Source organism: Lolium perenne, chromosome 2 (assembly GCF_019359855.2).
Source record: "Lolium perenne isolate Kyuss_39 chromosome 2, Kyuss_2.0, whole genome shotgun sequence".
Classification (NCBI taxonomy): domain Eukaryota; kingdom Viridiplantae; phylum Streptophyta; class Magnoliopsida; order Poales; family Poaceae; genus Lolium; species Lolium perenne.
In genome coordinates, this window is record NC_067245.2 from 329059395 (window position 1) to 329082206 (window position 22812).

Consider the following 22812-nt stretch of genomic DNA (forward strand, 5'->3'; position numbering starts at 1 on the left):
CTCATCATATCATGTATGTGCATGGTCATGCCCTCTTTATTTTTCAATTGCCCAACTGTAATTTGTTCACCCAACATGCTTATTCTTATCGGAGAGACGCCTCTAGTGAACTGTGGACCCCGGTCCCTTCTTTTAATCGAATACAATCTACTGCAATACTTGTTCTACTGTTTCTGCAAACAATCATCATCCACACTATACATCTAATCCTTTGTTACAGCAAGCCGGTGAGATTGACAACCTCACTGTCACGTTGGGGCAAAGTAATTTGGTTGTGTTGTGCAGGTTCCACGTTGGCGCCGGAATCCCTGGTGTTGCGCCGTACTACACTTCGCCGCCATCAACCTTCAACGTGCTTCTTGACTCCTACTGGTTCGATAAACCTTGGTTTCTAACTGAGGGAAACTTACTACTGTATGCATCACACCTTCCACTTGGGGTTCCCAACGGTCGCGTGCTGTACGCGTGTCACTCCCCCTTCTCCACTATGACACCGGTCGAGGCGGTGATTCCTTCACAAGGTTGGGGCGAGCTCCACACCACAAGGAGGCTCCCAACAACCTATGGAGCTAGCACAACACCAAGCTAGCCTCCATAGGTGCACTTTCTCCAAGATCCCATCATAGAAACCCTAACACCAAGATCCACTAAGGAATAGCAAGTATTGGTGAAATCTCTCTTGGTAGAACTATAGATCGGGGTCTCCTCCACCACTCCTCAAAATTTGGGCAAGATTGGTTGGATGGTTGGGGAGATCCTCAAGGTTTAAGCTCAGCAACAATGGAGGAGAGAGAGAGGGGAGAGATAAAAACGAGTTGGGGAAGAAGGACCCTTTAAATAGGCCCTCCCAAATCCAACCGTTATGTCCAGTTTTTGCCTAAGCGGTACTATCGCTTTGGGTAAGCGGTACTACCGCTCTAAGTTCGAAATCCCACAGATCTTGTCCACGTGGACACATAGCGGTACTACCGCTCGCGGTACCGCTCGAGGTACCGGATGGGGTCCAAACCTTACTGGATCCAAAGCGGTACCACAGCGGTACCGAATTGATACTGCCGTAACTAGTTACGGTACTTGAGCGGTACCATGGGCGGTACTACCGCTTGCAAGCGGTACTACCGCTCCAGGTACCGCAGAGGTACCGTAACTTGTACTGTGGGGGAAATTGAGCGCAGAACTCCAGAGCGGTACCTGGGGCAGTACTACCGCCACTGGTACGGGTAGTACCGGTCTGACAAAAACTGCTTTTCTCCTCTTTTCCTCTCCAACCATGTCACCTCGCGATACACACACAAAACCAGAAAACCTAAGCTACGCTTCAGTCCTCCGATCTTGACGTGTCCAGCGAGGTCACCGTGCACTTGCAAATCTAACAAAGATACTCAAAGTACACGATGAGATTATTCAAGTGTTGTCATCAAACACACAAAACCCGGGGTTTAGACTTTGCTCTTTCACTCTCACTCGAACGGACCATAATGAAGAGCTCAACATTATGCAAAGATGCAAAGCAAGAATACCAAAGGTGTTCAAATCCTTCACGCTTAGATCCAACCAAAGAAAAAAGTTATAGGGAGGAATTAGAGAAGATGAACAATGTAGTAAACCAACCAAATGACTTCAAGATCTACATCCAGTGGGTTCTCATCACTTAGAGGAGGAATTGATTGGTGGGAATCGTAGATCTCGATCTTCTCTTTCAAAGCCCTCAAAAGATGGAAGAATCATACGAGGGATTAGGAGAAATCAATATTTTAAAGGTCAACAATTGTGGTAGAAAATAATCCTAAGGTCCTTAAGAAACTTGGGGAAGAAGTATCTTTTATAGGAAAAACAAATATGTCTGTTTGGCAAAAAACGAACAGGTTGGGCCACAGGACGGTCCGTTCCCAGGCTGGAATGATTAGCGTACAGACTGGGCATGTGGGTCCCCATGCTGGAACGATCGTCCCATAGGCCTGCCAACCGGTTCACACGCTGATACATCCGGTTGCGACCGGGTGTAAGGGTATATTCCCCCTATGTGAGGTTTTGGTAATTAATGATAATCCCTATGGACTAATGTTTTATTGAGTTTTTATATAAAGGACTATTTCATAGGTAATATTTGTAGTTCATCTTCAAGTATAGATCAAGACCTTGAGAGTTTGTTTCAAAATAAGAATTCAAGATATGGCTCTTGTAAGGGTACATCGCCCATATGTGTGGTTTTGGTAATTAATGACAATCTCTATGGACTAATGTTTATATTGAGTTTATAGGAAGAAATATTCCATAGGTATTGTTTGTAGTTCATATGCTGGATTTAAGTGTGGATGCCATGAAGATAAAGATATATCTTGAGTATTGACATCAAAATCATTAATTTGAAGAATAATATGATATGATCAACAAGAAGAAATTAAGATGGCATTGTTGTGTGGTACTCATGATGAGTGCATTTTTAGCATGTTTTTACATCGTTATTTCATTAAGTTATCATCGAGTAGTAGTAGGATCTTTGTATTTTACAGCGTTACCGCGCCCTTTCATGCTTGTCTACACAAGATCTTGAAATAATAAAGCAACGATGAAATATCAATGAAAAATGTCATTTTCTGGCATTTTGACATGATAGAAATCATTTGCATTTAGTTATGCACCTGGGCAAAAGGAGGATGCGAGGACAATTTGCAGTAAGTTTAGCGGGCATCGGTACAGGGGAGCCCACCCATACCGTTCGCCCGTACGATGTGCCAGGAGAACCGCCTCGTCAAATACTTTCACCTCGCGCAGACGGCACAGAGATCCGAGACACATAGCTCCGCAAAACAGAGAAACACTGCCTAGATCAGATATAGAGAAGGAATTTTGCAGAAGACAACATCTGGGTTGCTACGTGGATCCTCAGAGGACAAGGCATCATCCCCTTCATCATCAACCGTTGCATCGCCAACGTCATTCATCTCCAACCATAGTTCTAATCTTGATTGCTATTGTGGATTTGTATTAGAATTCATTTCATTCCTTTCATCCCCTCCACAAGATTATGATGATGTTCTTGATTGCTTCCATGTGTGAGTAGTTCCTTTAGTTCTTGGGGAGATGGAAAAACCTAGCATGAATATGAGATGAATCTAATAGTTTTAAGTATTAATGTGTGTTAGTTCTCTCTCTTGATATTATATGTTGTGCACCATGTAATATTTGCCTTATGGTCTCGAGAGGGAATTACCCTTTGAAGTGTGGTAAAGTGAACGACGAGAAGTGGCATTACCGTATCGGCACTTTAACACATGGATGACAGAGATAAAGAGGGACTCACCAAGCTCATATCAATAACCACAGGGTAAAACCTTTAATAGCAATAGTCAATATGTGGCTTGCAGAAGAATGGCTGCTGTGGTTATTTAGAGATGCAATGACCGATGACTTTATGGACGCATCTTATTACAGACTTCTCCCACACACAATATGATTAAAAGTATAATTCATCTTCATTAACATGAATCATAATGCTAGAGGCGGATCCAATAATCCCTGAAAACACTTTGTCTTATTAAGTTTCAACCCATTTCCTATAATGCTTTTTACTGATTTATTTACTTTATTTCCATCCAATTACAACCACCCCCTTAAAACACTATGTGATTAGAAAACAATTTACAAGTAATCTTTAATAGGCAGTAGCAAGGGGCATTAAGACCTTAACTAGTAGCTCGTGATTCGATACTCTTATTTCGAAACTAGCTACAATTAATTTGTGTTCTTGCAAATATCAACTCATTTTAGCCATGTTGTATCTAAGAAGACCTATGCAAATGAGCCAACCATATTGCGTGTCTAGGGCAAGATAAGAATAAGAATGTAACCACATCTTTATTTTATGCTAAACATTTTTATCGTTAGATAAATCAACTAGCTATTCATATATTGTCATTATCGATGCAATATTATATATATTACATATGGAATAACTGTTTCGGGGACTAAATAGTAATACTAGCAACTAGACAAGTTTATATTAAGTTCTTTCTCCTATTGTACATATTTATCATTACATATACATTTCTAGTGCTAAACTGTAACACTATTTTGTTACAAAAAATGTTTGTATTATTATGCTTGGCATGTTTAAGAAAAAAAATCTTTTTTGGTGGTTTCGTCATAAATATGAGAAAACTATTTTTTTGCATTTCTCTCGAATCGTTATACCCCTCGTTTTATTTGTAAATTTTTCATGATGTTCATAAATAAATATATAAAACTCGTGGTAGAGTGCCTTTATATTATAGAGTCTAGCAAACACGTCTGGAAAACTACGAGTAGATATTTCCAGATTTTACGAAGTGTCAATGTCAAATCTCGTGTTTAGCTCTCACTTCTCAACTCATTCGGTTTAGACATGCTCTCCAAAGAAGGTACCTTCGTCTCTCACCATGTGGTCACCTGACACCAACCTAGAGCATTCCTCCTAGTTCTCGAAGCATTGCGTCTCTCTCTCTCCCTCCCTCCGTCCCTCAGTACGTAGGTACGGTTCATCCACTCATATCGATGTAGTGGCCATCACATCGCACTTCCCGCCGCCCTACCTCACACCCCAACCTTATTGACATATCTTAGACCTAGCTTTTTTTAAACCTTTGATGATATAAAAGATTAGGCCAATTTCTATCAATAATCCACCAAGAAAATAAATAAATAAATAAAAGGGACTAATAATGGATGGGGGGAGAAGAAGAAAAGCCTATGACGGTGTGGATCTCCATTGTCCCCTTCCCCGGCTCCCATCATATATTTGTTTTTCCGCCTCCAACGCAGCGCAGTCCACACGCGGCCGCAAACGCAAACGCGAACGCGAGCCCGTCCGTCGCCTTCCTCCCCCAACCCTAACCTCCTGCACCTAGGTAGATCCCATCGCCGCGCCGCCGCAGCCAGCCTCGCCGCAACCCTAGCCCCTCCGCCGCCCTAGGCGCGCGCGCGCGAGCGATCGGCGTCCCCCCACCACCCACCGCGCTCCTTCGTTCGGGCGGGGGGCGGCGGCGGCGGAGGAGGAGGAGGATCCCTCGCGACGGGGGCCATGGAGGCGGCCGGCACCGCCGCGGCGCCGGCGGCGGAGGCGCCGCCGAAGCCCATGACGCCCGAAGAGGAGGCGCTGCGGCGCAACACCGACTGCGTCTACTTCCTCGCCTCGCCCGTCACCTGCAAGAAGGTAAACACCGCCGCGCCGATTGCTCTGTTTGCTCCCCCTCCATGCTCGTTTGGTTCGCGCCGATTGCTCTCCATGCTCGCCGATTGCTCTATTATAGCTCATGATTTTGTTCGGGGATCGGCGTCAGGGGTAGGCTAGGCTTCCTCGCATCCGAGCTAAGCGCCAGAGCAATTTCGCGCTTGCAAGATCGAGTGCTTCCGTCCCAGCATATTTCTTATGCGCGCGCGAGGTTGGCTTTTCAGGTTGCCTGTCGATATTGCTAGGTCAAGTTGCGTCCCTGTTCCTCGATGGAAATTGCGGTACTAGGCTGATGTATTCTTTCATTGAAAGGAGAAACTCCCAAGGATGAAAACAAGGCAGCCTCATTGCCTGCAGCGATTGACTGCTGCGTCGATTACACACATTTTAGCTTTGGGCGCGAGTTATTCAGGTTCAACGATAAAATGGCACAGGTCAAGACTTGTCCCTGTTAATTAACAACGAAAATTGTGATGGTAGGCTTATATTTAGTTGCAAGTGGAACTCCTGGGATGAAAACAAGGTAGCATGAATGTCGTCAGTGATTGACTGTTGCATTCATTATACGCCGTTTAGCTGTGGGGAGAAGGTGTCGGCATGAATTGTACTGTCTCTTCTCACACTGGGTAGGCTTAAGGGTGTGTTTGGTTCATGCCATTTTGTGCCGTACCAATTTTTGCCAACCATTGGCTAGCCAAAATATTGGTGAAGGATTCCTTAGCCCCATGTTGGCCAAAAAGTTGGCAAAAGTTGTGAAGGAAATGTGAGGTGGGTGGTCAACTTTCCATGGGCAACCAAAATTTTGGCTACCAACCAAACAAGTACCAAAATACCATAGGCTGCCAAATTTTTGGCTGGGCACATTTCGACACCAACCAAACATACCCTAAATTTGTCTGCCCAGTTGATTTTTCCTGCTTCTTATGGAAGATTACTTGATAGGAAATGTTCATTACTCACTGGGTATATGCTTTCATGTCTGAATTTCGTTTGCTCCTGTTCCTCTTTCTAGAAAAGAAAGCACATGCCAATAGCAGATGTCTAGATTACATCATCAACAGCTCCGTGAACTTACTTTTGTATGTAGAAGACTAAATACTTGCTGTTCATCAACCTGTACTGACCATGTAGTAGTGTTTATCACTTTTAAGATAGTGTAAGAAACTTCTTAGAATATTATCGTGGTATAACATTAGTCTTGTACATTTGAAACATCTTGAATTCTGGCATGCATAGCTAGTCCACCACTGTTGTACTACGAAAGTAATACTTCTTCTGTTACCGTTCATACATTATGTCCACATAGGTAGGGCTCCTCGTATCCGAGCTAAGTGCCAGAGTAATTTCACGCTTGCAAGATCGAGTGCTTTCGTCCCAGCATATTTCTTATGCGTGAGTTTAGCTTTTCAGGTTGCCTGTTTATATTGCTAGGTCAAGTCGCGTCCCTGTTCCTTGATGGAAATTGCGGTAGTAGGCTGATGTATTTTTTAGTGAAAGGAGAAACTCCCAAGGATGAAAACAAGGCAGCATCAGTGCCTACAGCGATTGACTGTTGCGTTGATTTTACACCATTTATCTTTGGGTGCTGAGTTCCGAGTTATTCAAGTTCCACGATAAAATGGCCATGTCAAGACTTGTCCCTGTTAATTAATAACGAAAATTGTGATGGTAGGCTTATATTTAATTGAAAGTGAAACTCCTGGGATGAAAACAAGGTAGCATGAATGTCGACAGTGATTGATTGCTGTGTTCATTATACGGCGTTTAACTGTGGGGATAAGGTGTCGACATGAATTGTACTGTCTCTTCTCTCACCGGGTAGGCTAAATTTGTCTGCCCAGTTCCTGGTTCGTATGGAAGATACTGGGTATATGCTTTCATGTCTGAATTTCGTTTGTTCCTGTTCCTCTTTCTAGAAAAGAAAGCACATGCCATCGAATACCATATGTTTAGATTACATCATTAATACCTCTGTGAACTACTTTTGTATGTTAAGACTACATACTTGCTGTTCATCAACCTGTACCGACTATGTAGTTGTGTTTATCACTTTTAAGATATTAGGAGAAACTTCTTAGAATATTACCGTGGTATGGCATTAGTCTTGTACATTTGAAACATCCTGAATTCTGGCATGCATAGCTAGTCCACCACTGTTGTACTACAAAAGTAATACTTATGTTACCGTTCATACATTATGTCCACATAGGTCTTCTCTATTTTACCTTGGAATACCCTATGCGTTGTATATGCTATATGGGGTGTAAGTTTCTCACTGTAGGGTGCTTTAGGTTGACAGTGTTTGAAAGTATTGTTGGATTGCCACTTCGCTTTTAGATTTACCTTTTAGGATTCTGCACTTCGCTTTCTCTAGTCTGTCTATAGTTCTTTATCTCATTTTTGTGCTACAGTATACAATGTATACCATGATTGAATATTTATAATTGATACGTAGTATTCATCAGTTACCTGTCAGAATATTTTCATTGACTTTTATTCCTTCTTTCAGGGGAATGAATGTGATTTTCGTCACAGCGAGGGTGCCCGGATGAACCCTAGAGACTGTTGGTACTGGTTAAATGGCAATTGCTTGAATCCAAAATGTTCATTTCGCCATCCGGTATGCTCCCTTTCCCTTCATTTTCCTGCTTATGCACCATAAGATCGCTTGTATTTACTGTCATGCTTCCATTTGCCAGCTATAGTCTTCTACTGTTCTGACATTTTATCATTTGAAGTTGGTATCTGAAGCTAGCTTCTGTTTCCTCTACTTTGTACAGCCAATTGATGGTATGTTTGGTGCTCCAACTACTGGAATACCTGCAGCTTCTTCAAACTATGCTGCTTATAACTCGGGCAAGCAGATGGTCCCATGCTATTACTTTCAGAAAGGGAACTGCATAAAAGGTGACAAATGCCCTTTTTACCATCCGCAGTCCGCTGGCAGTAATCCACCAGAGCAGGTGGTGAAGGCTTCTTCCTTTCCTGTGGAGCAGCCTCAGACCCAAAAGAAGGATTTTTTGGGTATTAAGGAGTTTGCGCAGAATAAACATATAATAACTCAGCAAGCTGGCCCAGTAATCGATGGCAGCTCCAAAATAACAGTTAATAGGCCTACAGCAAATTCTGCAAAGACAGCTACAGCTGCAATACAAGCTGAACTAGCTTCCAATGTAGTGAAGTCTGTGCCAATGTCAGAGAGGGTACAAAACAGTATGCCAGCAGTGAATAAAAGTTTCAGAACCTCTTCAGAAGAGGAGTTATATCAGAACAATCTTCCTTTGGAAAGTGATCTTGCACAAGAATGGAATCAAAGTTACAAAACACCTCTTCAAGATGACCTGTCAGAGAACAGTGGAGATGCAGATGATGAGGATTTTGATGTTCTTGTGCACAATGATGCCGATGGTGCTGCTTATGATGGTGAAGATTTTGGAAGGGATATATATCAAGTAGAAGATTATGAATATGCTCCGGCTGATTTTGAAATGCCGCTGCATCATGAAAGGGAGCTATTCAATGGAATGGGTGAGCAAGGAACGGTCGGGCAAATGTATGATGGCTATGAGAGGAAGCGCCATAGAACATCATCTGAGAGGAACATGGACAGGCCTTCCCATTCAGAAAGAAGGCCTCGACACAGAGAGACTGCTCCTGTTGAGATAGATGGATCAGATTTACGTCACCGGCTCCGCCGGAGAAAAATAAACGGGTCTTCAGTCGTTAGTCCAGAACGCAGTGGAGAGCAGCGCCGGAGGGATGAACACTACAGGGAAAGGGCATTCGATGGTCACCATACGCACAGAGATCGCCATCAGGGCTCTCGAGGAAGCACTCTAAGCTCCCGTCTGCAAGGCAGAATAAAGCTTCCTGGAAGGTCACCTGATAGACTTGATACTCGCGCTGAGACTGAGCGAGATAGAAGACAACTCCGGGACAGACTGTCTCCAGTTAGGCATCATATGGATATTCAGGGTGGCAGGCATCGCGAGGTACTGCACCATCAGGAGAGGACCCGGCGGAGATCAAGCGAACGGAGATCAAGCGAACGAAGATCAAGCGAACGTGCTTCAAGTGGCAGGAATGCAGAAGGCCAGCATTTGAGAAGGAATGTAACAGATTCACTCAACTTTGCCACCCGCAGAGACTTTGGTCCAGAGTCTAGGAAGGCAAACGGAAGCGTTGAACCTGGAGCATCTCTTGATTTCGAAGGCCCAAAGCCTCTCAGCCTCATCTTACAGAGGAAAAGGCAGGCTGCAGTCAGCAATGGTTCGTCTGCCCACAATGTCAAAGAAGATAAATCTGCTCTGGTCTCTCATGGGCAGCCTGAACCTTTTGTTGAAGCTGAGAAGGAAGGCTATGAGAACATTGCCAGCTCTGAAGAATACAAGAGCAGATCAGGCGATGAAGAATATAAAGAGGAAGGACATATCCCTGTGGATGGCCATGGGCAATCTTCCTCCCACAGTGACAAACCTGAGGCTGAAGATATTATTGAAGTGGATCTGGCAGGAACTCAAGAGGCTGACAACTATGAGCAGAGGGAGGGGGAGTCCGACTACGAGGCAACCGAAGGCCATGAATACAAATTTGAAGATGAGAATGCATATCCAGAAGACGATGAGGAATTTGAAGATGACGATGACGATGACTTTGCCCGGAAAGTAGGGGTCGTCTTCTCTTGAGCCTCTGGTCCTTTTCTTGGTTATGTCGCTTCAAGTTCAAGGCCAAGCTGAAATGCTCGGTTTCATAGTTGATTCTCTTGGATAAAATTCTGTGGCGCTCCATGTTTCTTTGTCAGTCGATTGAGTGCCAAAAAGCCTGCTCTTTCCAATGGCTGATAACTGATAAGTAATATATAGGTCAGGTATTAAGTGAGGTAGATTTTATAAACGAGAAAGCCTTTACGTGTAAAAACAGCTGCACTTTGTCCAGCGTTTCTGATGATCTATCCTGGAACTCATGTATTGTATTAGCTTCATTACTAACATCAAAGATGATTTCATTGATTTTTGTGCCCGAGATGGATAAAATAACCCGCCATCATGGGATGGTATCTTTTCTTTACACAGGAAAAAGCTTGTGTTTCCTTCTGTGTGATTCTTGAATGTAAATTTTGTGGCATAGCAGCTCTCTTTTCCCTGGGATGCATGATTGCATATGTTTGATTTTGAAGTCAAGAGTCAGTTTTGTTTCATCAGTGGAGCATATGACATACATCAGTGGCAGTGTGATCAGATCATTCTGTGGCTTTCGATGAACACATCTGAAGAACTGCTTTTCTCATTCTTTAACCATAGATAATGCATTAGTTCTCCCGATCTTGTGCGATGCTGAATGTATTTGCTTCTGACACGAATTTGGAGACGATAGTACCAAGAGTAAATTAAGCTTTTTTTCTTTCCGCTGATGATGGCCAAATCAGCAGCTTGGGAGATATCACAGCACAGAGCATCCAACCTCGCTAACCACGAGATGGTTAGTATATTTGCGTCAATCTCAGAAGATCACATGATGCTGCCCTGGCAGATCTTGATCACACCCTTGCATGTTAAGCGTGTAATTGCATAATGTACGTGTGAGATCTTATGATCCTGCCTCTTTAAGGGCCAATATTGGATTTTGTTTTCACCACATGACAGATTCTGGAGAAAAACAGTAATCTGTCCCCCAAAAAAACGTTGGTGAATTCTGATAAATTTGAAGAAAGTTTGGTCGAAAAAAAACTGATAACAAAAGTGGGAAAATTATTGGAACTCATGAAAAGAATAAATTGAGATAAAACTTTAGCATTTCATAATGTATACCAGTACATCATGTACTACCTCTATCCATGAATAGATGCCAAAAGTTTATCTAAATTTGAATGCATCTTGTCACGATTTAGTGTATAGATACATCCACATTTGAATAAATCTTTGGCATCTATTTATGGACGGAGGGAGTACATGTTAGGTCTTGTGGCACTAGATTTTAACTTGCAAACAGTAGTTTTTTTGTCACTGTGAAAAGTTCTGGAGAAACACAAGTATATGTTAAAGAAGTTTCTTGGACAAATTTTATACAGTATGAACTTCAGAAATTTTGATGAAAACGAAAAAAAAACACAGATAAAAGAGCTGGGAAAAAAGTATTGAAACAATAGGAAGAAAGTAAACGAGAGCCAGGTGTTCGTTTCTCTGGATGACTCTCTAGTGGCACATAGCGCTGCCGCTGCTCCCTCACTTCAGCAGTTCAGCAGAGCCTTTCCACAGTCCAAACTTCGAGCTCGGCAAATTCCCGAACATCTCGCCTGCACGCCGTAGAAGCACGCCAGATCAGCCATGGCCGCCAAGAGAGTGCTCCTGCTCTGCGGAGACTACATGGAGGATTACGAGGTCGGCTAATCATCACCGCTCCCTGCTCCAGTCCTCCTTGCACCGATCGATCGATTCCCTTTCCTGCTATTCGCGTGTGTGTGTGCTGATTCCGATTTGGTTCTTGGACCGCTCGATGGATGGGGTCAGGCCATGGTCCCGTTCCAGGCGCTGCAGGCGTACGGGGTGTCCGTGGACGCCGCCTGCCCCGGCAAGAAGGCCGGCGACGCCTGCCGCACCGCCGTGCACCAGCCCACCGGCCACCAGGTACTTGGATCTGTTCCCCTGTCTGCTGCTTCTTAGTTAGTAGTACTGTATGTTCCAGTGGATAGGGTTTGGCTGGGTTGCACAGTGTGATGAACTGGGCGAATTAGAGTTGTCAGGATGATCTCAAATGATGAATTGAAGACTCCATGCTGTGTTTATTGATGAGCTGGGTGGCTACTTTCTGATTGAACTGTATAGACTAGGCATGTTTTCTAAGGTCAAGACGCAATTCCTCTTAAATCTACCTGAACTTGTTGAACTCTCTCAGTGCTTTTTGTTTTGTTTTGTTTTGTGAAAACAGTGTGATAGCAATTGGAGGGTAAACACACATTTCCATCTTGCCTACAAATGGTGTAAAACTTTTTTGTTGATTGTAAAAAAACCCTAGTTTACATATAATGATTGGGCAGATTCTCTCTATTTGGCACACATGTAATTAGTTCTAGCTGTACAAAATGATGAACAACGGGCTTGGATGCTCGCAAATCAGGTAGTTTATGTAGGTTGTATGTGGTGTGGAAATATACAACCTGCAATTGCATACTGGTTCTATGGGTAATGAGTTCAATGATTGATATGAGTTGTTGGGGCTTGGTGATTTTCTTACAGCAATTTACTTTTATTTTAGTTCTAGTTGGCTTCCGTAAATATGCAAATATGCTTGATTAGTGTGTAAACAGGGAACCTATCATATTATGAGCTAACGCTTAAATCAAATGCATCTTTAGGATCTTTTGTTTAGGTGAAGTTTTTATACACACGTAAATATGGTTAACATCAGAGGACTTTTCACTCATGAATAGCACATCTTGAATAATGCTACAAAGTACACACCATAGTGCAATTGAATGCTTTTTCCCAATTTCCATGTTGGTGCATCACTACTTTACTGCTCCCTGTTTTTCCCCAGACTGTGTTGCTTCTGTATGAAAACTAGGCTTTAGAGGTCTTTGTAGTGTAGTGTTATTCTTCCCAAGTTCTGCTTTTTTTTTTTACATATCTAGTCTTGAATATGCAGTGAATCCTCAAAAGAAATTTTAGAGGAACACATGGTTCCATTCATCCTGAAACCCAGTGATCAGGTTCTTTACAGTCACAAGAGCATTCAGTTTTCTTCAGAGCTAATAGAAAGTAACAGAAGCGCTAATAAACAACTGCTTTACAAAGGAGATTCAATCCTCAATTTATTACTAGAATTCTAAAATGATTAGTTGTAGGCGAACTGTCACATCCGCTATGTCTTAACCCTCCTCCCACTCAATGTCATCTTCTTCGTCGATGTCTCCATCCTCACGTTTGCATTTGATGCCCAACTGCCGCCCGAAATCAGCGCCTGCGTACTCGTTCTGCAGCATCTTCTCCTCTTTATCATCTTGGCATTCAGTTTTTTCACCCACTTTGGAAGATGCTGCGCTGCCACTGGTCTCTCCTCTTTGTTCGTCTGTTAGATTCATGCCTGGTGTGATCATCCAAGCAGGAAAGGGTTTGAACCCTGCGTCAGCGCCCGTTCCAGATTGATCCGCGCCATCAGAGCCCGGCGTGAGTATCGCAACGTCAAACTCTGTCTTTGGATGATAATACGGATTTCCATCCGCCGCTGCTGCTGCTGCCGCAGCAGTAGTAGCAACAGCATTTGCTCTTTGCCATGCCCTTAAGCTCATGAATTCCGGCGGGGGCAGGCCCTCCACCCTCCGGATCTGCGCCCGCAGCGGCTCCAGCTGCTCGAGCATCCTCCGCTGCATGTCAACCAGCTTCACGCGCCGCTTGCGCTTCCGCGCCTTGCTGTCGTCGCCGCCATCATCGCCGTCGTCCTCCTCGGCCGCGGCGGCGATCCTGTCGTCGTTCTGCACGACCAGCTCGCCGCCGCAGTGCTCGCAGCGGAAGCCCTCCCCGTCGTCGGTCACGAGGCGCAGCGCGTCGAAGGCCGAGTACCGCCTCCCGCAGCTGGGGCACGCGTACTGCTGCACCGTGTTCCGGCTGTCGGCCGTGAGCTCGTCGTCGATCTTCTTCCGCATGCGGCGCATGCGGTACCGCAGCACGTCGCAGACCTGCGCGTAGTCGAGGCAGCAGTAGGACTTGACGTGCAGCTTGGCCTTCTCCTTCTCGTCGTTGCCAGGGCAGCTGTCGGCGGCGGCGGGCTTGGGCGGCGCTGGCTCCTTGCGGTGGTCGGTGGCCACCATCATCTCCGCCTCGAGGAAGCGCAGCACGCGGCGGAGCGGCTTGGGCTGCAGCCGCAGCGAGGCGGCCAGGTCGTCCTCCCGGACCCACTGCCCGTTGCGTCTGGTGAGCGCGTCCAGGACGACCACGGCCATGCCGGCCTGCGCGTGCTGCTGCTGCGTGCCGCCCGTGCCGCCCGTGGATGGGACCTCGTCGTCGTAGAAGGCCCGCGCCGCTAGCCGCACCAGCCGGTTGAAGGGCTCGACGGAGGTCATGGCGGCGCGCGGCGGCAGGAATCTCGGATCGTGATTCGGTGATTGCTCCCTAGGGCCTGGCGGGGAGATTTTATCGATCGGGGATTTGCCGTGTCCGACTCCGGGTTGGAAACGAAAACTAGGTCGGTACGTGCTCCAGAGGAAGTCGAACTCCTGGCCCAGTGGGCCGGATTGCTGGACCGACTCGAGCACGCGACAACTGGCGACCGAATCTCAAAGCACTGATCCACGGTTCCTTCTTCGCTACTATTCTGAACGCCACCGCGACTCTCCTGCATGCCGTGTCGCTGCATTGGCGGAGGCAGACCCCTCACGTAAGGGCATCTCCAACAGCGGCGACGCGTTTCGGACAGTCAAAATGTCCGCGAGCATCTGCCTGCGTTGGCCCGCGGACGCGAAAATGGTCGTGCATCTGTTTGCGTCGGGTGGCTCCAGCGGACCGACGTATTTCTGGCGCGGTCCAGTTTAGTTTCAGAAAATTCAGAAAAGAGGTTGTAGCCTCAAATTAGCTCAAATTTGCACGAAATTATAGCCTCAAATTAGCTCAAATCAAGGTCTGAAATAAGTTCATCACACTTTGCACATGGTACGGCGCAAAGTGGACTCCAAAAAAGGCACAACAAGACCTGAACAGCATATGAAGTCCAAAAGGAGGCCATGGTGCTACACATTGGGGCCGCTGATCAGGCGTCTCGCGCGCGGATTTTGGCACGCCTCTTCATGAACCAGGCCCTGGTGTCGTCGTCGATGCTGCTCAAGTCGGCTAGCATGATCTTTGTGTCTTCTGCACGGGTCTTGGCCTCGGCGTCCATCCTTTTGGCCTCGGCGTTTGCCATTTTGGCCTCGACGTCCATCCTTTGGACCTTAATAACATCTTTTCGTGAGGTTGAGGTAGATGGAAGCTGCGGCCACTTTCAAACGCTTCTTCTCGTCCCTTTTCACCATGGCGGCATGATTCTCGGTCATCGTCTTCTCCAAGAAGCTCTGGGTGAACGCAATGGCCTGTACCTCCCGGGCTAGATCGACCTTGCTAAGCTCGGATGGAGGCCTACTTGCGCGGCGCTCGCTTTCAGCTGCATCTGCCACGCTTGCTAGCTGGCCTCCAGGGCGGCGACTGCTGCATTCCTCTCCTTCAGGTTCCTGCCCTGGCCGCGACGCTTCGCGGCCTCGACGCCTCTCTCCTTCTTGGACAACACCTTCTTTGCCACCTTCGGCTTAGCGTCCCGGCCGCCGGTGGCGGCCCGCTTTGCTTCCGCCGGAGCTGCGGCCTCCATTGTGGCTCTGGTCGTGGCTATGGGGGAGTCTGGGGCGGCGGCGAGTGCGAGGGTTACCTCGGAATCCATGGTGGTGGCTGCAGAGGCGAGGACGTCCATCGCTTCTGGACTTCTGGCGCCGGTCTACCGGTCTACTTTGATTTTTCGCGCGGGGAATGGCCACTAGCAGGAATGTTATCGGCCTCCCTGCCATTGAATCCGTTTGTGAGAAAGCGTGAAAAGAGCCAAGAGACTTGAATTTTTGACTTCAACAATCAGAATTATACTAATTGTACATATGAATTCGAAGCATTCGCTTCTGAAAGAATTTGAACTAATTGTGCCACAGTCGAGCGTTTTTGTCCAATCGCAACATAGACACAATACAATGTATCACTCTCATTTGTGCCCCTTGAGTTCATTTGCTTTTGGTTTAATATAGTATCGATAGCTATTGCACGGGCGACTTTACAACTTAGGGAGCAGCAGGCCTTGTGTTTGTGGTGAAGGTACTGGAATCTTTTCAATATGAAAATAGGTGGTATCCAGACTTGTATCATTTGATGATGCCATGTGAATCGCTAGAAACATGTGAAGTGTATGGCTAACCCAATAACGAAATCTTGATCAAATAGAAGAAGGGGAAATTCAGACTAGGCAAAACATTTCGGCGGACACTTGGCGTGTCCGCCGGAGATGCAAACCTGACGCATATTTGCGCTAGGTTTGCGTCGCCGCGGACGGCCCGGTCACTTTGCGTCGCCCCGCTGGAGCAGGGACCAAACGCATTTTTGGGTTACAGCGGACGCAAACGAAGCATCCGTTTCCGTCGCCCCGTTGCCTGCATTGCCGGCAGGCGGCCGCGGCCCACGAGTTGGTCCAGCGATCTGATCTACTTGTACTTCTACGGCCTCTCTGGAAAACTGCGACGATCTGATCGACCATCAGGCCGCAAAGGCAGGGCAAGATCGATGGAGCCAACTAGCAAGCGTTCCATGGTCTCCACCGCCAAACCCGGCGGCGCCGCGCTGTCGCGTGATGTGCTGTGGGAGATCCTGCTTCGCGTCCCGGCCAAGCCACTCTGGCGCTTCCGTGCCGCCTGCCCGTCATGGGGCTCCCTCTTCTCAGACGCGTCCTTCATCAGCGCGCACCCTGCCCTGCGTCCAGGCCTCATCCTCACCCTCGCCGGCAACAACGACGCCATCCACATGACAGACCTGTCCGGCAACGTCGTCCGACGGATAAGCATTGTGCCCGAAGCCATCTGCGTGCCGCACCATGGCCCGCTCTACCTCCTCCTAGACCACAACCGCGTCCGCGTGGTTCACCCGGACACCGGCGCCATCTCCACCTTGCCCGTTGACGATCTTCAGGGTAGGGCCGGGTCCTCCTTCGAAGGGTCCTATGCTCTTGGGTGGGTCGCCTCCACGGGGCAGCACAAGGTCCTCCGCGTCGTCTCCCGCTACCACGAGCGCATCGAGCAACACTGCGACGTGTTCACTCTCGGCGAGCGGTGCTGGAGGCCAGTGGCGAGCGCCCCGTTGTGTGTAAAGTTTCACATCATCCGACGCCACGTTGCCGCCCACAACGCTGTCATCCAGGGCGTGGCATACTTCTTGCCGCACAGAACATACCCCAGCTTCGATGTAATCCATGTTGAGAGTAACCTCGGGATAGGCACAAACTGTGTCATGGCGTTCGACCTCGAAACCGAGGAGTGGAGGCCGACGACACTTCCGGGTCCTCCGGCAAGAAGCATCACCGATAAGGATTGCGAACTGAAATTGGCAAACCTAAATGGCAACCTAGCTATGCTTTGTCACTCCTTTGACTTCTGTGGTCATCACAAGGTAGCGATAGACGTGTGGTTCGCCACGGACTTGGAGAAAGGTGTTTGGGTCAAGGAGCACAGCATAAGACTGAAATTTCTGATGTTCAAGACTTGCAAGTTCGTACCAGACATCCAGCTCTTGACCGTATTGGACGACGGCAGGGTTCTCTTTTACTACTCTGTAAACCAGAGTTTGCTAGAGCCAAACTGGCGAACACGTATTTGCGATCCAAGAACCAAGTCTTGTAAGAATTTCCCGCAGAATGGAGTTCGCTATATTATTGGGATGTACACAGGAAGCATGTAGTCCTTGGAGGGTCAGTGAAAGATGGGGTGTTGGATTGTGCCACATCAAGTCTGCTGCAGAACTACGTCTCATGCTCCAATCAAGTCATGCTAGAAAATTTACTAGTGGTGTCAGTTGCAACCTGTAACCGGTAGCATTCGTTGCACCTAACTTGACATACTTACTTTGTGTCTTGGATAAATATATCATACAGCATGATGGTCTAGCATCACAATTTTTTCTTGATGCGAATGGAATCACAACTACGGTTACCGGATGGAAAGATTTAACCTGAGGAGGTTACTGGTAACCTGGAAATAGTTTCTTTAATTACATCAAGTAGAATTGGAAATTAAAAGTTATTTGACTAGATTTGTTTTAAATGAGCAAAACATGTTGCATTTGCACTAACTTTGCTCAAACCGATATATCGGCCAGTAGATCACTCAGGCTGGAACACAGGTATCTCAAGTCCTGTGTACCACTAAATCATAGCCCCTCATCAGCGAGGATACCGTGTTCCGTTCTTCGATTAGAAGAATATTATGTCAAATTGTTCATGACGAACATGAGCAAAGCCATGGCGGACCCAGAAAGAGCCAAGTGGGGGTCCAGCAGTCCTGATCCCCGCTCAAACTTCTGAGATTCTTTTGAATTTTGAAGAAAAAATGTACAACAGAAGTGCCTCTGCAAATGCTTTTGCCCCGTTGAATCTTTTGTCTGTGTCCACTCCTCTTTTTCTTTTTTGGAGAACAACAATTATATTAACCAGCACATTCGGATGCCAACAGAGACACAATCAAGTCTGGTGGATAATCCATCCATGTTTTACAAAGCTTATTTTCGCAGCCCAACTTAGGTAAACTACGCGCCACACCGTTTGCTCGAACGCTGCACATGCCTGACACCATGCGCAGCAAAGCTCTTCAGTAGCTTCTTTATTTTCTCCACAAGCGAACCATGATGGGATAGGTCCCTCTCACTACTTCTGATTTTTGCCACAGCTCCCAGGCAGCCTGACTCCAACTGAATCTTGTCAATACTGGCTTCTTTGGCTAGGATGAGTGCCCTCCTGCATGCGATGAGCTCGGCTTGTTCAGGGTCCATCACGGAGGTACAAAAATGAATAGCTCCAGTTGGAGATTGTATATTATGCATGGATTTCGAGTCGAAAGACTAGTCGAGACTAGTCGACGACTAGTCTACGAGTCGCATTTGCAAGGTCGACTCGGCCAGTCGACTCGACTCATTTGATGAGTCGATCGAGTCGATCGACTAGTCTTGACTAGTCTCGACTAGTCTAGGTTTGTGAGTTGATCGACTTAAAAAATGACCCCACATGTTATAATTTTTTCCATTCTTTCCTTTCATTCCCATTTTCCCCCGTGTTCCCCCCGTGAAACCAAGATCGAGAGACAGTTTCCCCCGCTCAAACCCAAAAGCCAAAACACATCTTGGTGTTCTCTCCCTTGGCCGCCGCCTCTGCAAGAACCTGCCAGCCATTGGAAGGAATTGCCCAGGTTTTCCCCCACTCCCCTGTCCCCAACCTGTAGGCTGCTGGTTCATGGACAAGAGGAAGGCCTTGGCCATTGGAAGGAATTGCCCAGGTTTTCCCCCACTCCTCTATCCCTAGCCTTATATTCTATCCTACATTAAACACATTAGTAATTTAGTGTTAAACATGAGTCTTGCTGAGTCGAGACTAGTCTTGACTAGTCTCTGAGTCGCTGCCCCAGAACGACCCGTCGACTCGTCGACTCGCAATCCATGATATTATGAAGCCGATCGATCGATCAATTAAACCACCTCTGTGTCATTGCTCCTATCCTCATAACTGAAATAGAACGAAATAACGCGAGTTGATTAATAAAGTTAATTTAATCATAAGCAGTACTGCGAGAGTGAAGTTTTTGTCAATCGACGTCATCTTGCTGCACAGTTGATGAGACGTAGCCTAGTTTAATCATGACAGCAGGCTATATTTAAAATTAGACCAAGCTGTATGCGTCTGTTGATGGTTTTTTATTATCGGTGTCATGGTATTCTTTCGTACTTCTGACATAATTCTGCTCTGCATTCATTTTGTCTTGTGGATGCGCTATGCAGACATATGCAGAGTCAAAAGGCCATAACTTCACACTCAATGCTTCATTCGATGAGGTCGACCCCGCTGAGTATGATGGACTGGTAATCCCTGGAGGCCGCGCACCAGAATACCTGGCAATGGATGAGAAAGTGCTCGACCTGGTTAGAAAGTTCTCTGATAGCAAGAAGCCTATTGCATCAGTTTGCCATGGACAGTTGATTCTGGCAGCAGCAGGAGTGGTCCGGAATCGTACATGCACTGCGTACCCTGCCGTTAAACCAGTTTTGCTTGCTGCTGGGGCCAAGTGGGTAGAAGCTGATACTATGGTAAAATGTGTTGCTGACGGTAATCTTGTCACGGCAGCAGCTTATGATGGTCACCCTGAATTCATCAGCCTGTTTGTAAAAGCACTTGGAGGCTCTGTGACAGGCTCAAACAAAAGAATACTCTTCCTTTGCGGGGTATGTATCGCAGAAACTTTGGGCTAGTCAAATTTATTTCAGATTACTGGTGTATTGTTTCTCATTTTTCATAATCTGTAACCACTTGAGTAAAACCTTCTTTGTTTTAATTATTTCATGGTAAACAGGACTACATGGAGGATTACGAGGTGATGGTCCCGTTCCAGTCTCTCCAAGCCCTGGGCTGCCACGTCGATGCGGTTTGCCCTGACAAGGCTGCCGGGGACAAGTGCCCGACCGCCATCCACGACTTCGAAGGTGACCAGACCTACAGCGAGAAGCCTGGCCATGATTTCGCTTTGAACGCGTCGTTTGGTGGCCTGGATGCTTCGAGCTACGACGCGCTCGTGATCCCTGGTGGACGTGCCCCCGAGTACCTCGCGCTGGATGATAGAGTGCTTAGCCTAGCAAAGGGGTTCATGGATAGTGGAAAGCCTGTGGCGTCGATCTGCCATGGCCAGCAGATACTCTCTGCTGCTGGGGTTCTTCAGGTACGTAGTAACAGATGTCCATTTTGCTGTTGCTGATCTGCATCAATTTCACTCTTCCTGGTTACAGCAAGCTGTGGTTTGAACAAAACGAAACACGACCGTCGTGGATCATAGTACCTGATAAAATGAAGATGTAATACTAGTTACTATAGGGAAAATACAAATGGTCTATGTTGTTCATGTAGTTGACCCAGGGAAACTGATTTCACGCCGTTTTGTGTATGATACACATGCAGGGCAGGAAGTGCACCGCATACCCGGCCGTGAAGCTCAACGTGGTGCTTGCCGGCGCGACCTGGTTGGAGCCTGACCCCATCCACCGGTGCTTCACCGACGGCAACCTCGTGACTGGCGCGGCCTGGCCCGCGCACCCGGAGTTCGTCTCCCAGCTCATGGCCCTCCTCGGCATCAAGGTCTCGTTCGCATGAGAGCTTCCCGGTCCGCGAGATAATGTTTAGCCCCGGAGTCGGGGCTTTTTCGGATTATACCCATATATACTAGAAGATGTACTGATGTCGTCCACCGACCACCGTGCCAGTGATGCAACCGCGGTGCACTTTGACCTCCCACCCTCCTTTGAGTTTTGAGACAGTCTGTTGTTCACTCTGTACCTATGCTGCCGCACCGTCTTCTGGCGTTGTTTGTGGTTGAAATAATAAAGATAGAGTTATTATTAGTCCCTGACGTTTCTTTTACACTGCTACTGCTTAATTCCCCGCTTCTCCTGTTCTCTCCCCCTCTCTTCTGTGTAGAACAGGGCCAGAACTGAATTGCGAAGGCGTCGGCATAGTGCTAAACGCAGCTGACAAGGCAAACCATTTGGGTTCACGTTTGCTGACGAAGGTGGCGAAATTAGGTGACAGAGAATAGAGATAGAGCCCCGCCGATGTTGCATCAGCGACCGGATTAGCTCGGACAACGCATCTGGCCTCCCTCCGGCCCCTTTCTTATCTTCCACGCTGATCTTTGCTCACGTCAGTTCTTGATAGTGTACTAGCATCAGTCGACTGCTTGCTTTGCTGAAACTGAATTCGACCTTCATGGATCCATCCTTCTTTGCTCTGAAAAGGAATCCTAGCTAAATCCTGGCTAGGGACCTCTGAACTGTTTTACCTTGTTCTACGAGCCACCGGAAGCAAAGCATATATTCCCTTCCATGTACTGAAGTGTTAGCTCTCAGCCTGCGTGCTGCAGGCAAATAATTCAGGCATGAATTAACAATCTTTTATTGCACATTTAGCCAGATCATCAAGATGATGCGCCACAACAAGCTATTGCCTCGGATCTAAATTAATTGACGTAGATTTAGAAAAAAGTGTTGCTTAAAATCTATCTAGATTCATGGGAACCTCGTTAACTAATTTGGATCAGATGAGCACATTCCCGTGCACATATGTCATACTAGATTAGAGCACTCGCGTACACACCATCCAAGTGTGACATCAAGGCGTGACTGGCCGGCACGTAATGCCGGAGTGCGCGAGTCGGTTAGTCATCATGTTTTTTTTATGTAACCATATATTTCATTCGACAATCTGTTTACAGAGATTACACATATGGTCACCACACAAGACAAACATTTGCATCAAGCAACTTTGCACAAGAAAACTCACAAGAAGTAAAACTACAAGTTCACCCTTGGAGAAACTTGTGCCTCGCCGAAACATCGTCCATCTTCCTCCACTGTCATCATCGTAACGCTGGAAAAAGAGGCGAACAACCACCACACCTAGATCTGGGAGAGCACCATCGCATTCAATGATGCTTTTTGAGCCGATGAACCGGGTCGTCGCAGAGGACGAGCCCGAGACTTTGTGGCACGTCGACCGGGATCTTCCCCATGGTCACCAGATCCCAACACCGTCATCATCTCCATACTCAGTCGAAGAAGACAGACGCTGCCGCCTGCCGTCATCCTCACACCCAACTGCAAGACGTCAGACATAACTGCAGCAGCCAACGCAACCGTCACCCGCGAGAGTGCCGAACGCCAACCGCCAAACACGAATCTTACCAGATCCGAAGACCGGCGAGAAGACCAGACCACCTGCCCTCCGACATCACCGGTTAGAGCGATGCCGAGATGGAGAAAGAGCAGAGGCAAATTATTCTGACGCGACACAATCTTCTCCATAAAACG

At 46.9% G+C, this 22812-nt stretch overlaps 3 protein-coding genes across 3 annotated transcripts; 2 read left to right on the forward strand and 1 right to left on the reverse strand.

Annotated features, from left to right (window-relative positions):
• Positions 1 to 4793: 4793 nt before the first annotated feature.
• On the forward strand, positions 4794 to 10218 carry LOC127337223 (zinc finger CCCH domain-containing protein 32). The gene is made up of 3 exons (XM_051364185.2): positions 4794 to 5191; positions 7719 to 7829; positions 7990 to 10218. Exons 1-3 carry the CDS (start codon positions 5060 to 5062, stop codon positions 9892 to 9894), a joined length of 2148 nt encoding a protein of 715 aa, XP_051220145.1. The 5' UTR covers positions 4794 to 5059; the 3' UTR covers positions 9895 to 10218.
• A 1172-nt stretch (positions 10219 to 11390) lies between these two features.
• On the forward strand, positions 11391 to 21367 carry LOC127337224 (protein DJ-1 homolog D). Its single transcript, XM_051364186.2, has 5 exons — positions 11391 to 11586; positions 11716 to 11832; positions 19741 to 20181; positions 20310 to 20672; positions 20909 to 21367. Exons 1-5 carry the CDS (start codon positions 11533 to 11535, stop codon positions 21098 to 21100), a joined length of 1167 nt encoding a protein of 388 aa, XP_051220146.1. The 5' UTR covers positions 11391 to 11532; the 3' UTR covers positions 21101 to 21367.
• Positions 13074 to 14754, reverse strand: LOC139835091 (uncharacterized). The gene has a single exon (XM_071825072.1). It carries the CDS (start codon positions 14262 to 14264, stop codon positions 13074 to 13076), a length of 1191 nt encoding a protein of 396 aa, XP_071681173.1. The 5' UTR covers positions 14265 to 14754.
• Positions 21368 to 22812: the final 1445 nt, after the last annotated feature.

What these genes read in the sequence shown, in the direction of transcription:
- LOC127337223 (XM_051364185.2), top strand. Translation starts at nt 5,060, where the DNA reads ATGGAGGCGGCCGGCACCGCCGCGGCGCCGGCGGCGGAGGCGCCGCCG. An exon ending in CGCCCGTCACCTGCAAGAAG is followed by an intron (nt 5,192 to 7,718) that starts GTAAACACCGCC and finishes TCCTTCTTTCAG; the next exon opens with GGGAATGAATGTGATTTTCG. An exon ending in AATGTTCATTTCGCCATCCG is followed by an intron (nt 7,830 to 7,989) that starts GTATGCTCCCTT and finishes TACTTTGTACAG; the next exon opens with CCAATTGATGGTATGTTTGG.
- LOC127337224 (XM_051364186.2), top strand. Translation starts at nt 11,533, where the DNA reads ATGGCCGCCAAGAGAGTGCTCCTGCTCTGCGGAGACTACATGGAGGAT. An exon ending in ACCAGCCCACCGGCCACCAG is followed by an intron (nt 11,833 to 19,740) that starts GTACTTGGATCT and finishes TGCGCTATGCAG; the next exon opens with ACATATGCAGAGTCAAAAGG. An exon ending in CTGCTGCTGGGGTTCTTCAG is followed by an intron (nt 20,673 to 20,908) that starts GTACGTAGTAAC and finishes ATACACATGCAG; the next exon opens with GGCAGGAAGTGCACCGCATA.
- LOC139835091 (XM_071825072.1), bottom strand. Translation starts at nt 14,264, where the DNA reads ATGACCTCCGTCGAGCCCTTCAACCGGCTGGTGCGGCTAGCGGCGCGG.